Source organism: Suricata suricatta, chromosome 1 (genome assembly GCF_006229205.1).
Source record: "Suricata suricatta isolate VVHF042 chromosome 1, meerkat_22Aug2017_6uvM2_HiC, whole genome shotgun sequence".
Lineage (NCBI taxonomy): Eukaryota > Metazoa > Chordata > Mammalia > Carnivora > Herpestidae > Suricata > Suricata suricatta.
Window position 1 is genome coordinate 119,816,841 of NC_043700.1, and position 17,511 is coordinate 119,834,351.

At 35.9% G+C, this 17,511-nt stretch overlaps 1 protein-coding gene across 5 annotated transcripts in view; it reads right to left on the reverse strand.

Annotated features, from left to right (window-relative positions):
• The window catches only part of SMARCAD1 (SWI/SNF-related, matrix-associated actin-dependent regulator of chromatin, subfamily a, containing DEAD/H box 1), a 76,229-nt gene that overhangs the window by 41,158 nt on the left and 17,560 nt on the right, over window positions 1-17,511 (reverse strand). For 3 of the 5 annotated variants that reach the window (XM_029943126.1, XM_029943125.1, XM_029943124.1), the window contains exons 4-6: window positions 11,834-12,005; window positions 9,685-9,751; window positions 4,657-4,760 (exon numbers count right to left, since the gene is read on the reverse strand). In XM_029943126.1, the coding sequence (XP_029798986.1) occupies window positions 4,657-4,760; window positions 9,685-9,751; window positions 11,834-12,005 (343 nt within the window). Of the gene's footprint in view, window positions 1-4,656; window positions 4,761-9,247; window positions 9,263-9,684; window positions 9,752-11,833; window positions 12,006-17,511 lie in introns of those variants that run through there. The other 2 variants (XM_029943127.1, XM_029943128.1) reach the window with 2 other exon arrangements.

Here is a 17,511-nt window from a genome sequence, read left to right on the forward strand (position 1 = left end):
TACTCTAGGACTGAGTTTTGCACAGTCCACAGAATATCACTTTAATCATCTACACTGAAGACATCACTAACTGGACTTGGTAAGCAGGAAGCAGTGGGTACCTCAGTAAGACACATGCATGCCAAAGAATAAGAAATAACCCACCTCAAATTCTGGGGACCACCACCCCACTTTCATGAATTTTATTGGGGGGGTCTAATCTGGGGCATGTTGTAAATGTAATTCAAAAAAAAAAACAGAAAAGGGTACATACTGTCTAACTGAAAAGAAGCAGAACAATCAGTCAGCCTCTTTGCTTCCTGGAGGCAAGGTATTCTTCATTATGGTGTACATTGCTGAATCTATTTATGAAACAGCTCTTAACACTGTCAGTTATGAATGAGGTCAAGATTGAGAAGGCTCTCTAGCAGGCCCAGGATATGGTACAAGGTGCTCTGCCACTTGGATTTCACTACCAATCAGTAGATGCAATGATCCTCAAAGAATCTATGACTAAGAAGGATGCTGTATGAAGTCTCTAGAAAGCCCCAACAGGAAAACTACAGCAGAGATCCATAAGCTTTTGAAGCAAGCTCAGGTATCCTTCTGCTGAAAACTAGTCTGTTCTGCTTCAATATAATATATGCCATTTCCAAAATTATTGCACTGTGCAAAATCAGGAAAATAAAAAACTACATTGTCTCAGAAAAATCTTGTTAGAGGCACAACATTCAAAAACTTCATCAGTGACACACTAACAACAGAGAAAGAAAGGATCCTTAAAACAGGATGGCACAATTTCACACACATTAAATGGTTAAGAAATACATAAATACCACAATAAATGTGAACTGAAGTTTGCCTGGGGGTATTAGCACTGAAAGGACTGCAGCTCATGAGTTACTGAGAAGTGGTCAAAACAAGGTTATCTGAAAATGAGCAAATTTCTGAAACACCATCACTCACTGCCCTTGTGTTACCCTGCTATACTGGCTGAGAATATAAACAATAAGTTATAAAATAAACAAATACATCTCTCCTCCTCTCATACTAATGCTGCCTGTACGGTTCTAAAGGCAGCTGGGTGCTGGGACTCTTACTCAGGTTATCATTAAAGCCATTATCTTCAAACCAGCACAACTGTTTTCAGTAACACTTAAAACATCTGACAACTCGATGTGTTAGCTGTCACGGTGTAGCCGTTTAGTCTTCACCACCATTATCATCATTACCTTCTATATCCACATGGCTCAGCAGCAAATTACTACAAGGGTTCGGTGGTCAGAACATCAGCAAGACCCTCTCTCTTCAACATCTCCACCTTCTACTTCCTCAAATCCAACCTGCCTAACTAAGTCAAGACACCTTTTCCTGAGTTTTACAAATTTCTCGATAAGAATTTAGTCTTTCAAAATTGCAAAACAAGTCAAGGAGAGTTTTCCACCACACATAATGCAAACGCTCTTATCACTCCAGGTCATAAACAATAGTACCAATGAAATTCTGATATTAAATCTATTTCAAAATTCTAAAACCACATCTGCATTCTCACTTTCAATAATAGCAATTAGTGTCTTAAACGCTCACATTAAATAGTAAGCCATAAGTGCCGTAATCATAACTTATCACAGGGCTATCTCACGTGGGTTTTTGAGGAAAAAGAAGGAAAAAAATAGGGCTGAGTTCAGTTTTTGAAGAGAGACAGTCTTGGTGCATTGTCTTTTTGTTTTTGCAATAATCCTCCAACAACAGAAAAGAATTAAGTAGAAGTATCATTGCAGATTTGGGCACGCCATCCATTTTCCCTGTACCAGTAGTGAACTCTAAGGATGACTTATTTCTTCTAAAAAGCTCAGCTTAGGGCCGCCTGGGTGGCTTGGTCAGTTAAGCATCCGGCTTCAGCTCAGGTCATGATCTTGCGGTTTGTAGGTTCGAGCCCCACATCTGGCTCTGTGCTGTCAGCTCAGAGCCTGGAGCCTGCTTCGGATTCTGTGGCTCCCTCTCTCTCTCTGTCCCTTCCCTGTTCATGCTCTCTGTCTGTCTCTCTCTCTCTCAAAGAGTGAATAAACATTTAAAAATTAAAAAAATAAAAGGCTCAGCTTAGTTTGGTCAGTGATAAACTACAATTGGTTTCAGCTTTGAATCTCTACCTGGCACTAGTGGTGACTATCACAGTAATGGTATCTTTCAAAGACTTAATTCCTGTTTTTGGTCTTTCAGATTTGGGATCTGTGAAGCATGCATTCATAACAGATATCTGTTTCATGAAAATTGAGTTTAATGCAATGTATAGCTGCTTTCTTCAGTTTCCTTTTATACTGCAATTGGAAAACTGGTTGAGTGATTTAACTTCATTTAAAAGAGGTTTGGGCAGTGCATCTTACCATTCATTTTGTATAAAAAGAGGTGGCCAGCGGTAGAGACCTATGATATATTATTATACATTTTTAGTAATAAAGAAAACAAGATGATCTATTTTGTGAAGACCAATAACAACACAGCCTCTTGAATGCTTGCTCACTGGGTCTATAAACAAATGGCCATGGCAACACACATAGAGGGTGTGTATATAGATCAACAAGACAGTCCTACACCAAGATTTATCTGACTACCATTACCAACAAATACCTGACCTGCTGAGAGCACCAACAAGTTCCCACAACAGCACCATTTCTCGGGAGAGTCAGTCAATCGTCTGGTGGCAAGTTGATTACACTAGACCCCTTTCATCACGGAAGGGACAGTAACAGAAATCTACTGTAAGGTGCCTTTCCTATCTACCTGCTTCTGGCAATACCAGTTGTGAGTTGAACCGTGACCCTCTAAAATTCATGTGATGAATAACAACTAGAACCTCAGAATGTGTTTATTCGGAAACAGGGTCTTTACTGACATAATCAAGTTAAAATTAGGGTGGACCCTAATCTACTGATTGGTATCCTTACAAAAAAGGGGAAATTTAGAGACAGACAAGCCCACAAGGAGCATGCAATGTGACAATGAAGGCAAGGATCTACAAGCCAACGAATTCCAAAGTTCCAGCCTAGCATCAGGAACAAAGAGAAATGCAAAGCCTTTGGAAGAAACCAACCCTTCTGACACACTGGCTTCTAGAACTCTGAGACAATACATTTCTGTTGGTTAAGCCACCCAATCTGTGCTACTGTGTTACGGCACCCATAGGCAACTAACGTATGATATATAAATAGATAGATACCCTAACTGAGGGGCACGTGGTGGCTCAGTTGGTTAAGTGTCTGACTTTGGCTCAGGTCATGATCTCACAGTTCATGAGTTTGAGCCCCATGTCGGGCTCTGTGCTGGCAGCTTGGAGCCTGGTGCCTGGAGTTCACTTCGGATTCTGTGTCTCCCTCCCTCTCTGTTCCTGCTCTCCTCCTCCATGCAGGTGCTCTCTCTCAAAAATAAACATTTAAAAATTTTTAATAAAAATAAAAAATAAGCCTAATTCACACAGTACACTAATGATAACACAATGTTCTTGACCAGGTCGCTGAGAAAAGTGCACCAATGAATTCATAACTAGTGATTTCACCATGTGCCTCAAAACCTAGAAGCAGGCTTACAGAACAGTGGTATTACTCAGTGAAAATTCAGCATGTGAACTATAAAGAACACCTAAGACTGATGTGTTGTTCAACAGTATGTACAAGCAAAGTAAATGCTTTGAATCAATCAATTTGATGCTATTTCCCCCATAGCCATTACATAAAGATATACACTAAAATGTAGGCCTAGTCTCTTATACTATAGCTATTCCTCATACCTAAAATCCACTCACAGAATTTTTAACTTCCCATTAGTATGAGTTGTCAAGAAAGAATGCTTCCATGTAGGGACATAACAATTATCTCATTAAATTAGGGTAGAGATTACCACCTAACTACTTTGGGCTTCTTTTACCATTAAGTTACAGGTAAATAAATATGTAAGTGACTATACTAGTTGGGGGTAATGGATTTTTATTATCAAAAAGAAACCGTGTTGTCTTGAACGCAGCAGGGAGGACTATGTCTGGTTTCACTGGGAGGCCTCAGTAGTTCTATTCTCAAAGTAAAAGTGAAGGGAAAACCAGAGAATAACCCAACTGAAGCATAACCATGATATTTTTGATAAGCAGTTTTAAGTTATCAAAGAGGTCATCTAGAAGAATTATAATTAGCTGCCCCTGGGGATGAGGAAAGGGTGATGGTTCAACCATATATTAAAAGTATATTTTCAGGGCACCTGGGTGGCTCAGTTGGTTAAGAGTCCAACTCTTGGTTTCAGCTCAAGTCATGATCTCAGGGTTTGTGAGTTTGAACACCATGTTGGGCTCTGCACTGATAGCACAGAGCCTGCTTGAGATTCTCTTTCCCCTCTCTCTTTCTTTTTCTCCCAAAATAAACAAGCATTTAAAAAAAAGATATTTTCTGAAAAGTTACTTTATCATACCACTAGAATATTTTTAATAATTTAATTTAAAAACTCAGAGATAAGCAATTAATACTGGATAAACTAAAAAGAAAACAAAAACAGTCATAAATGAAATGCATACAGTTTCTGATTTGTCTATGAGAAGTCTAATTCATTTAGATGCATTTAGGTCTGATACCCACAGATTCAACATATTCTGTGTCTAAGAGCTGATTTTGATACTTCAATTCAAATGTAACTTACGTGATCCAGTCTTTTCTTTTTTATAGACTGATCATCATTAAACTCATCTTCCTCATATGGCTCTGAAGAAGAAGATAATTTTCTTTTCCTGGGTCCACCACCTTCTAAAATGGAGATGAACAATCAAAGTTTGCACAAGTATTATAAGAAGCATTAATGTAAAACACAGGTAAAGTTATAATGAACATGTGTATATAGTTCTCTGACATCAGGCCCAATGTTATTTCTTCCACATGATCGTGTATACTCAATAAATGTCAACTGAATTAAAGTAAAAGTGAACAGAGACCTTTATCAGTCTTACAAAAGTATAAATCACTCTAATGATGTTATTTGCAAACTGTCACATTATTTAATAACAGTATCACTAAACTGAATGGTCATTCTACAGAGCAATACTGAAAGAAAAGGGTTCAGCAGTGAAAAAAAGTTGAGCCCTATCTGTGTAGCTTATTGAATAGCATCACTGATACCAATAATTGTTTACTATGTACCAGGCTTTGCAAAGGACTTTTAGAAACTGTTGCTTCATTTATTTTCCACAATAAGCTTTCAAAGTAGGTAACAGTCTCACTTAATAAATGAGGAGGAAGTGAAATAAAGACAGCTCAAGTGATTAATGCTCTTAACCTCAAAACAGGAGAGTGTAACAGAGAGGCTATAATAGTGATAGAAAATTTACATATTCTGCCATAACTGAAAGAAAAACTCAAACTACATTATCTTAAAAAAGCTTTATCACAGGGGTGCCTGGCTAGCCTAGTTGGTAAAGCATGTGATTCTTGATCTTTGATTGTGAGTTCCACGTTGAGTGTGGAGATTACTTAAAACTAAAATCTTTAAAAGAAAAAAAAAAGGAAAAAGGAAGCTATATTACTTATTTGTGGCTGAAGACATTTATCTATTTGTTATATATTTTTACTTTCAGAGAGCCAATTCCTTAGACATACTGCTGTGCTAACAAGCAGTTTGATGAAGGCTTCTGTTAAAGCTTACAAAAGTACAGTATTAATTACATCAGCACCCTAATTATACTGTTAAAAAGAAAACTTGTATAAGTGCAATATTTCAAACTAAATACAAACATGACAGCTTTTAAGCTGTAAGCCTGAAAATTTTATAATATGGTTATTACAAAAAAGGAAATGTTATCAACATTTTAAAGTATCATTTCCATGTAAATGTGATTGCTCAAATTTTTGTCTTCTAATTTATTTCATAAAGTAAATGTGCATTCTGCAGACCCCAAGTAATTCCCAGCATCCACTTTAAAAAGTGTCATCACAACTCTATTTGTTGGGGTAGGATGAGCACTGTCATATTCTACATCTGAAAAATAAAGCTTCAAACAACATGATTTATGCCAGGTCACCTAGACATGTTTCTTCCCTGAAAGAATAAGAGCTTTGTTTTGTCAATAAAGGATTCTTCAGCCTTAAACATCTGTTTACACATCTTTCCTTTTTGTTAAAATTATGACACCAAATATTTACATGTACTTAAAAAGGCTACAGACCAAAAAATTGCAAATAAATGTGTGAGAAAATGCAAATCTAAAATCTGACTACAAAAATGTTACATACCAGGACCCAATACTGTTACCTATGTCTACTCTATAATTAATAATAAAAAACTTTGCATTTATCTGTGCTATGCTATGTTCACCCCAAGTGCAGCTACCATCTGTCACCATACAATGCCACTAGTGACTCCATTCCCTGTGAGGTGGGGACACGTTCTCACTTGTGGTGAGTATAGCATATAGTTGTCAAATCACTCTGTTGTTCACCTGAATCACTTTGTTGTTGTACACCTGAAAATGATGTAACACTGTGTTAACTGTACTTCAATTAAAAAAAAGTGTTTGCATATATCTAAAGAAAACAAGTTAATATTCTACACTAAATATCACTTCCAAATTGTGTTTCATAAGTTCTCATCTTTTATTGGGAGCACTATCAATTTCAGAAAAAAAAAAGTTAAATTAGAATTAATCTTTATACCCCAGAAGAAAATAAATTTCGTCTAAGTTCAACATTTAACAATAAAAAGTAAAACATGAAACTATAAGAAGAAAATAGACAAAGAACACATATTGGCAGCTTAGCAGTAAAAAAAATGAAAAGACACTCAACTTTATTAATAATTAAAAACAAGTAAAATTTAAAAATACCATTTTTTTCATCCATTAACAAATAGTAAACAGACAGACCTTAGCAGACCACAGGCAAAAAGGCACTTTCAAACATTATGCATTGCTCTAATCTTTCTAGAAGGCAGTCTAAATAACACATCTCAGAATTCTAGATATGTATCTTTTCGTCCAGCAAATCCTTCTCTAGGAATTTATCCACAGAACTTAGGGAAATGTGTGCTCAAGTATACATACAAGAACCTTCCCAGACTGTATAAATGTCCAAGATATTAAACAAATTAGAATATACCCATCAACGCCAGTGTTATAGATTAGGTAGACTTTCAAAAAATAAACATGGAAAGATGTCTCTAATTAAGGAAAAGTTTACAGAGCAACAAATATAATAGGATCACAATCACATTAAGAATGTTTTGCTTATTTTTATATGAACACAAAGAAGTAGAAGAAACAGCTAGACAGACTCTGGATGAAATCAATAAATTCATATTTTTACCTTTTAAAATACGATAAAAAATAAAATAGGATAAAATCTTTGGATATATACATACCTATATATAGATATAGATATAAAACCTAGTGTTCATATGAAAACTTTCAGAAAGTAATGCATAAAAGGTACCTATTGTTTAATATGGGAGTTATTACCTATAAGATTATAACGTGCTAAAACCAACATTCATCATCATGATGCATTGAACTGTCCAATATCTCTAACATGTATTTAAAAAGGCCTTTTTCGGGGAAAACTGTCCTAATATATCCAAAATAGCTTACTGCTGAAACCACATACTGAAGGGCTGGCTTATGCTGCTGCCACTTTATACACGTCAGAAGTGTAAGGTACTAAAGATGAAGGTGACGGAGATGACCATTCCATTCTGAGATGGAGCACAGAAGTTTACTTAAAAACCAAGAATACCCTAGTTTCTTCTTTTCTTATAACTTTCCACTTGAAAATATTTTTTTAAAGAAAGAAATATCAATGTATAGTGCAAGGATGAGGAGAAGAAAAAAATTCAAAGAAAGTTCACATTTAATGAGAATTGTCAACTCCATGAAGGCAAAGGTTTTGTGCATTTTGTTTCCAGATGTAACTTCACTGCCTAACACAGCATCTGGCACCCAGTAGCAGTGCACAATAAATATTGGTTAAATTAATAAATAAGTTGAATGATATAAGTTGCTCCAGAGAAAAAAGATTAGACACTATTATGGAATAGCTTTTCTACAAATTTGAAAAGATTATGGACTACTGAGATATTATAAGAACAAGAAAAAATATGTAAAATTTTCCAAACCATTTTGCAACTCAAGAAATGTATTCACTGTATGTACCATTTTTCGGGAACTTTGACAGTAAGTGCTAGGGCTACAGTAATGAAGGAAATATTAACCTTCTCCTGTACCATTTTCTATCAGGTGGCCCCTGCAAACAAATAACTAACATTTACGAGGAACTTATGATGTGCCACAAACTATGTAAGAAATTTACATTATCATTTCTTCACAACAACCTACACTATTTTGCTCCTAAGGAAACAGAAACACAGAAGAGTTAGGCAACACTGCCCAAGGTCACACAGCTAGTAAGTGGAAGAAAAGGAAGAATCTTAACATTCTGCGCAGGTGGCACCCACACAACACAATCCTACTCCCTCATTCAGATTGAAGAGAATGAAAGAATTAAAATATTAAACAATATCTTCCTTGGAATGCACTCCAGCAAAATCTACTTGGGAGAGAGGGAAATAGGCACTTATTCACATGATGTTAATGAAAAAATAAATTAGCACAACCTTCAAAAAAGTAACATGGAAGTACCTGTTAAACTTTTAAATGTGTCTACTCTTTGATTCAGCAACGCAGTTTGAAATTTAGCCTACAGAAGTTATAACATAAAGATTTCCTCAGAAGACGATTTACTCTAGTATTATAATAAAAATATAAATATTAATCAACAGAGAAATAATAAACCAATCATACAGGCTGTTACAGAAGAATGTTGTGGGCCATATTTAAAAGATGGATAAATCTGACTGTTCTGATGAGTTATCCATGAAGAATTATCAAATGATTTTTTATATGCGAACCAATATATTATTACATTTCCTAATTTAATGCATGTGTGTGTATGTTGTACAGTGGCGGGGACACACATAGGAAAAGTTGAAAATGATACAGAGCAAATTCAAGGGTGGTTAATGGCAGTGTGGGTTTTGTCTTCATTACTTAAATGCTTTTTTGGTAGTGGGATTATAGGTTATTTTTACTGGTTTGGTATATACAAGTGAGGGGGAAAAATACAGTAGTTGCTAAAAAATTAAAAAAAAAGGGAGGTGCTTTTATATTGCAAGCTCCTTCAAATGCACTTATTTTTGTATCCCAAGCCTGGAACATAGCATAAATATTTACTAAATGAAGAATGCTGATTACCAGCTAGGACTTTCCACAAGACATTATGTTCCTACTGACTCAGATTTGTAGACCTGTAAATAAAACCACAATGCAATTAGAAAGGACACTTAAGAAAGAAAGAAAATATACCTTCCAAAACTTCACTGTTATGAGATTTGATCTGTAGAGAACAAGCAAAATTACCAATGAAAACCTGCCCCCCTCCCTAGGGGGAAAAAAAAAAATCAACCTAGAAAATGTGGTTCCCAAATAGCTGTATGACCTCAGGTAAGTCACTTAACCTTCTTAAGCTTCAGTTTCTTTACTTAAAAAAACTGAAGCTATTAGTAACTCATAAGGATCCTGTAAGAATTCATAAATGTGCTTGGTAAATCGTAGAGCAGTATTAAAAATGTGAAGATTATTATTATAAAACTAATAAACCCACACATGGGTGGAAACTAAGCCAGGCATACCTGCGTCACCAAACATCAGCAAGGCAGCAGCAATCGCTCCATCCATAGTGCTTGTTGATTCAATCAACTACCAGAACGAGAAAAGATGGTTTGAAAAAGAACATTTTAAGAAGTCTTTCACAAATCTGTACAACGTGAGCATCTCTTACAATGCTTTTGGATTTATTATCACTGCAGGTGAAAAACATACAGTATATTCACGGTTTTGTTATTTTTGTGTTTTAATTGCCAGGTTCTACATTGAAGCCTTAAAAACTCCCTACTTTTATGTCTAGACAAAGAGAGAGAGGAAAAAGAGGAGAAAGGGAAGAGGGACACTTGTAGACATCTGTATTATTCATTTTTTGTTTATGAAAAAATAAACCACAATTCTGCAGTCATTTTTAAAAATCTAATACTTCTTAAGATAAGTGGGATGAAGGGTTCTTTTTTATTTTTCCTCTATTTCTGAATCACCTGAGTTTATTAAAGAACATACCCATATACTGTTTATATAATTTTTATACTATTCTATAACACTTTGTATTTCAGAAGTAGCTAAACATCTTGTATTTTTCTTTTGCTATAATTTCCCTAATTTCCAATGAACTACTTGTTTTAAAAACTCTTATGTTTTGGTATGGTGATTCAGATCTTTCATACTTGTTTTATAATTATTGAATAAGTGCTTTTATTTAAAAGCTGGAAAAAATAAAATTAAAAAAAGTTACATTTTTTAACAAGCTATTTTAATATTAAATTAAATAGTTTCAAATCAATTAAGAGCGCTCTCTTCTATTGGTTTTCTTAATCTTGGATCCTTAAATATCCTATAAGCCCCCCCTCATTTTCATAATAGGTAAAGCACATTCTTATCAAGTTTAGGATTAAATTTCTATTTTACATTTTCTTGAATTCCTTTATATGGGTGTAAGAGCCTTTGCAGAGCACTTTATAAATGTTACCTTAAATCTCTTGAAATGATAGGGATCAGCTGAACCAGAGTATGCTTCAAGAGCGCTCTGCTGTGGAGTGAGTAATATGCTAAATCCCCTAAATCTCAAATACTGATGCAATGAAACATGCATATAAATTCTATGTATCAATCCTATTCTCCCACTGCAATTATAAAATTAGAGATAAATATTCTTACAGAAGAAAAATACCCTCAAGCTACATGAACAATTAGCAATCAGGCTAAAGTATTTTTAAACTGAGATGTGTTCTTTTTAATATTAATACTTCATCACGTATATTCTGTTAGAAGCTCTTTCCAAAATTATAAGTAGCCTCTGTAACTACTAGTAGTTGGAAAATCTGAATACCTGATTTAAAAAGTGGCTATCACTGACATGACAGAGCCACCCCATGCGGGTGCCAGAGAGCAGCTCCCCCTCTGAGAGAGCGCACACACTACGCTGTCCTTGATCACTTCAAAATTACCTGCCTCGCCCATACAGATACGGTGACTCCTGAGGTTCAGATAGGACATGATGGTGACAAATACAAAGGTGAAAAACATATAAATTTGCAATTAAATGAGTCCCCTATGGTCATTTAACTAGTGACAGAGCTAAAAATAAACTTATTTACTAGTAATCTTCAGAGATTTATCTCTACCTGAAATTTAACTGAGTGATCAATTTTTATGCGCTTCTGTAATGAGATGCCTATTACATTCCGAATACAGCCACTTACTTTGTCTCTACACAGGTCAAGGTTTCCCAGCAAGGGGGCAATTGGTGGGATAATTCTTTTGTTACGCAGAACCATCCTCAGCACTCAGGGGGTTTATAGTGCTCCTGGCCCCATGGCACTAAATGTCAAGAGCCAACCCTTTGTCATTATGAAGACCAAAACAAAAGCCTCAAAGTTTCTAGTAGGAGATGGGAAAGTCTCTATTTTAGAACCATTTAAACTCAAAAAACAAAATTCATAAGCTATGTTAAGGGAAAATCAACTTATCATATCATTTATAGGTGAATAACCTTACCTATTTAAAAAGTTAAGACTCCCAACAGTAAATCTCTGGCATTTACTTTTATTAAAATAAAAGTTAATTATCTCAAACATATCTTAAAAAAGACTATCCTCTAAATACAGTACTAGATACAAGAGAAATACAACAGCATTATAGCTATAATAACCAATTACTATAAAAGGATATAACCTTAAGTAAGTCATTGTCACTTCTTTGTGGGAAAAGTTCCTTCAAGGTCTGAAGTTTAGCGTCTTTAAGGTCTTCCAATTCCGAAAGGTCTTCCAATTCTGAAATATCATCGTTATGTCTACCTGCCATGGCAGGAAGGCCCTGGGACTCTTCATCTTCAGATGGCTCAGAACTAAACATATTTTCAGAGGAAAAAAAACCCAATATTATTTTATTACAATCAAATATATGTGTGTATATATATGTGTATGTAATATAGTTCTTTTCTATCTGAATGCAATCTACACCTCTCAAAGACTAAAACAACTTTTTCACTTCAGTATGGTTATACTATAACATATAAGCCTACATTCCCAGAGTCAGCGTACTTTGAAAACATCTTCATATTATCTGGGCTGGGCTGGACAAGAACAGTAAGATACCTGGTACTCATTTTAAGATACACAAACATGTATCGCATGTCCACTTTCTCTTTCCTATTCCTTTTTCACCTAAGCTCTGTATATCAGACCAGCACTGTCAGGTTGCTCTTGAGAAATTATAAAGCCTACACTAACACAAAGATAAAAGAACTTTCATGGCCTAGGTGATCAGAATATAACTATCAAAGTCAGAACAGTCCCATTCAGTTCCGGAATCTCTGCCATGAACAAAACATTTCTTCAGAAAGGAGCATTTATTTCATGTGTGGTTTTATCCTACAACAACTTTAATCTCATTCCATCAAAATGTATATGTTTATACTATATAAAAGACATCTGGAGCCAAATTTTACCCATCTATCTCCCAAACCAACAAAAATCTCATTTTGAAATTCTGGTTTTCTACCATGATAGCCATTCTGGAGATCTGAAAGCAGAAGTGTATCAAGTGGACAAAGGTTATAAATATCAGAGAAAGAAAGGTGGGAATTTAGTTAAGAACATTCCTAGTGTCAGAGAATACATGACTTTCCTATGCAGCTAATTCTGTATTTGGAAAGATATCCAGACTCTGTATTTTAACAACTTCAATGTTAATTATTAATGTTAGTTCAGTTTTACTGGTCAAGACACTAACTAGTTTTGCCTGGGAATCCTCCCAAACATTTAAAAGCAGATCCCCGAGGACTAGAAATAGGTATTTTAACAAGCTTCTAGGCTGACTTCTTGATCCTTCTCTGAGAAAATGCTCTAAAGCAGGTAAAATAAATCGCTTCCTTTGTCACTAATGCCTGTCCTTCAATATTTGAAGGTGATCACATGGCTCTCCTTTCCATTACACCTAGACCTCTCATTCTTAATGTACTAAACTCTGAAGTTTCATTCTGCCTTACTACAGTCACACTTCCTGATTCTGCCACCTAGTTCAGTGAGAAAATTCAGGTTGGAATCTTCTCACAATTTCTGCCCTGCATAACCACTTTCAAAGGTTCTTACTCTGCAGGCCATCACCTTCACCTAAAGATTGGATTCACCACCATTTGGTGACACAAACTCATGTGCCTCTTGATATAGTATTTATGTTGCCTAAGACTCTTAACAAGCCTTGGATTTAACATCTAGTTCATAGGAAATAAAAGTGTGAGAGGAATAAATTCAAAACCATCATAAGGAAACAATTAGAAAAATCTATTTGCTCTAAGAAGAGCCTCCTCTTCAGTAAGTTAAAATCATTTAAAAAGAGGAGGTAAGAGGATTGTTCAAGATCAAAAGAAAAGTCAGGAGTTTAAACATGCAAATGTAGTGGATTCTCTTTGTTTGGATCCTGGTGTGAAAAAGCAGCTATAAAACGCATGCATATAAACTGAGCATTAGCTGATAATGGAGAATTGTTCATTGATAAGAGTACTGGCTATTCAGGGGGAGGAAGATGCACCACCAAGTATTATTAAAGGTAGAAACGTTGGTATGTCCGTAATTTAAAACACTCCAGGCCAGTAATAATAGATGAAACAATGAAACAAACAAGGAAAAATGTTAACAAATGTTAAATCTAGGTGGTGGGCATATGGGTGTTCATTGTCCATTATTTTTTCTTGTACACCTAAAAATTTAAAAATATTAGAAAAAAAATCTATAAAAACAAGAGTTGATGACTTTGTGTCCTTTTATCTAGTCTCAGATCAAGTTCTTCCCTTCTGCTGAAGGTAAAGTCCCCTCTCAGTGCTAAGGATTTCGAGCCCTTTCTACTTTCTACAATACTCTGCTTCAACTATCTACTACTGTCTTCTTTCCCCAATCTCTACTCTCTCCCTAAGATCTTCCTCCCAAGCCTACAATGAGCTCAGGACTGCATTAATTAATGAATTAAATGTACCAAGAGTTCTAGAATGGTGGACACAGCACTGAACTAAAGCAAATTCTTGGGGTGCCTGTGTGGCTACCCGTTAAGCATCCGAACTTGGCTCAGGTCATGATCTCATGGTTCACTGGGCTCTGTGCCGACAGCCTAGTCTCCCGAGCTTGCTTCCAATTCTGCGTCTCCCCCTCTCTCTCTGCCCCTCCCTCGCTTGTGTGTGCTCTCTTTCTTGCTCAAAAATAAATTAAAAAAAAAAAAAGAAAATAAGCAAATTCTCCTTTCCTTCACAAATTTACAAAACTAATTTTCTATTTTTCATTTCCTATATTGTTCTCATCTCAATACTGTACCACCTTCTGCCCCACCATTTGATGAAATTGTTCTTACTAGGGCAATAATCTCCTCTAAATTGTCAAATGTAATAAAAATCTTTCATTGGTTATCTATTCCTCTGTAGTCCCATCCACTGTGAACATATCTCTTTGAAAATCTAGACCCCTACTCATAGGTTCTGCAATATTAGTACTTGTGATTTTCCTTTACCACTCCATTTGTCCTTATTCTTTTTTTAAACTTTTTTTAACATTTATTAATTTTTGAGAGACAGAGAATGGGCAGGGGAGGGCAGAGAGAGAAGGAGACACAGAACCCGAAGCAGGCTTCAGGGTCTGAGCTGTCAGACCAGAGTCGGACGCGGGGTTCAAACACACGAACTGCAAGATCATAACCTGAGTTGAAGTCGGTTGCTTAGCCGAGTGAGTCACCCAAGCGCCCCTCTACTTGTCCTTAATCTTAAAGAAGGCTTTTCTTAAGCCTTGACACAGAGAAAACATTAAATAAATCATCCAAGTACTTTGACCATATGCCTTCAATCTAAAGATGAAATAAAACTTGAAAACAAATTCTGCACTCTACTTAATAGGCTTAATGGTCAACAATTCTGAAACAATTTATGTATACTGGATAACTGAACCAATTAAGAAATAAACTGACATTGTAAGAAGACAGAGTTCTCATAGAAAAACTACAGAAGGCCAGGCAAGGAAGAGGCTTGTAGTGGTAGATTAAAATTAAAGGTATCATTAAGGGATGCCTGGTGGCTCAGCCCGTTAAGTATCCAACTCTTCATCTCAGCTCAGGTCATGAGCTCACGGTTCATGACTTCAAGCCCCACATTAGGCTCTGCACTGTTTGGGATTCTCTTTCTCTCTCTCTCTCTCTCTCTCTCTCTCTCTCTCTCCCCTCAAAAAAATAAACTTAAAAAGGTTCATTAAAAACTCATGATTTAAAAACACACAAAAAGCAACACACATACATATTTCCTTAGTCCACAGAGCTAAAAGGGCCATGACATAACCCCTGTCTTGCCCACTAGCAAAGAAAGAACACTTCTAGTCTCCAGATTTCCAAATATCCAGTACCTCCTGGGAGAGATGGTTAATTCCAAATTCAGGATAGGTGAGGGATAATGGAAGTCTGGGCCATCTTTTGCCAGAAGAAAAGGGCTAGTAAAATGATAGGAACCTCTCAAAACCAGAGCCTGCCTAAAACGGCCCTCATCTGCCAAAACTTAACAATTTGAGCACCAAAATGAATGATAGTAAATGAATAACAACTCACTGAACAAATAAACATCAATAATTCCATTTTGATATTTATTTATACTCTATAAATACTATATAAATGAATAAATGGAAAGAAAAGATAAAACCCTTTTTTCTACTAGAATACCAAATAATTAAAGTATAAAATCTGAAATGCTAAAGTACCATCAATTTACAACCATCAGTATAAATGATTCAGGTTAGAATCTTCAACAGATACTGTAACTACTGAGTGAAGGTCTGCTAAGGAATAAGATCGTTATCGAGTCTCAAAGTATCTGCCCATAGAGTAATCACTGTAAAGAGAAAATCGTAACTTTATAGGCGAAACCTGGCAGGTTTCCGAGAGATCCAAGTTCACTTCCCTAATAAAGAGACAAATTGCTATCACTGTGCCTTGAAACATGACACACTGAGGCCACAAAATCATTTATGTAGCATTTCTGCCACTTAACCTAAATTTAATTACGAAGAAAATCACGTTAAGCTCAAATTGAGAAACATCTTTAAAAAAAAAATGGCCTCTTACTCTCAAAGGCCAGTAACATGAGAAACAAACAAACATAAAAAGCTGAGAAACTGTTTCAGATTAAATGAGACTAAAGAGAAATGATACTGGGTAAAAAGAAATCCAACATGATACTGGGGGGAAAATTACTATCAAGCACGACTTGAAATATGGTCCGAGGATTGACTGCTACTTCTTAAACTTATATTGTTATCCAATGACAGGATAAGGAATTTACATGAGATGGTAAAACAAATAATGTTACTAAGCATATCACTTAATCAATCCAGCTGATTTTTCCTTAAACAATCTCCTGGCAAAGGACCTAGAACACAGATTTACATTCTAGGGCACATTCCTGATTTACAAACCAGGACTTTTGAATAGCACTACTATAAAGGACATTACTGGGATTAATAGGTAAAGTTTAATATGCACTGTACATTAACTACTCTGTGCCAATGTTAACTAGTATTTCTGAATTTGAAGTGCTACTTTTGTAATTTAAGAGAATAACCTTGTTCTTAGCAGATAAATGTGAATCCAATACATTTAACCATGCAGGATCTTCACTCCTTTTCTTCACTACTTTCTATTTCAGAGTGAATTTCAAGAGAAAGCCATATTCATCCTGGCTTACCAAAAGTTCATTTTAAGAGGAAATTCTCCTTATCATCAGCCACGGGCAGTCTTGACCTCTTGCTCTTTGAACATTTTCTTCACTTAGCTTCTGATCACAACTTTTTGACCTTTCTCTTACCTCAACAACTATTCCTTCTTAGAACCTCTACAGATTTCTTCCCATCTCTCTGTTCCTAAAACCCCAAATTCTCCTGGCCTGAGTCCTTCAATCAAGAGATCTCCTCTTTTCCAGCTTTCTACTATTCCCTGGTGATTTCATCTTATCATGACTTTAAATGTCCAATCTCTATTGACAATTCCTAAATTTAGATGCTGCCGAGACCTCCCCCCAGAGCTCAAATGTCACAAATCCAATTACCTACTTTACATCTCCTGCCTAGATGTCTAGGAGTCTTCTCAATCACAGAATGTTCAAGATCGAACAGTCACTCTTGTCTTCAAATGTAGCCCTCCTATCATACCCAAAACAGTCTTCCTTATCTCAGTTAACAGTAACTCAATCCTTCCAGGTGCTTAGGCCAATCTCAGGGTCCTGTTTGACTCCTTTCTCTCCCATCCAACATCAACAATCAAACCTCTCTGCTCTACCCCCAAAGTATAGGCAGAATCTAACCCCTTCTAATCATCCCAAGCAGTAGCCCGGT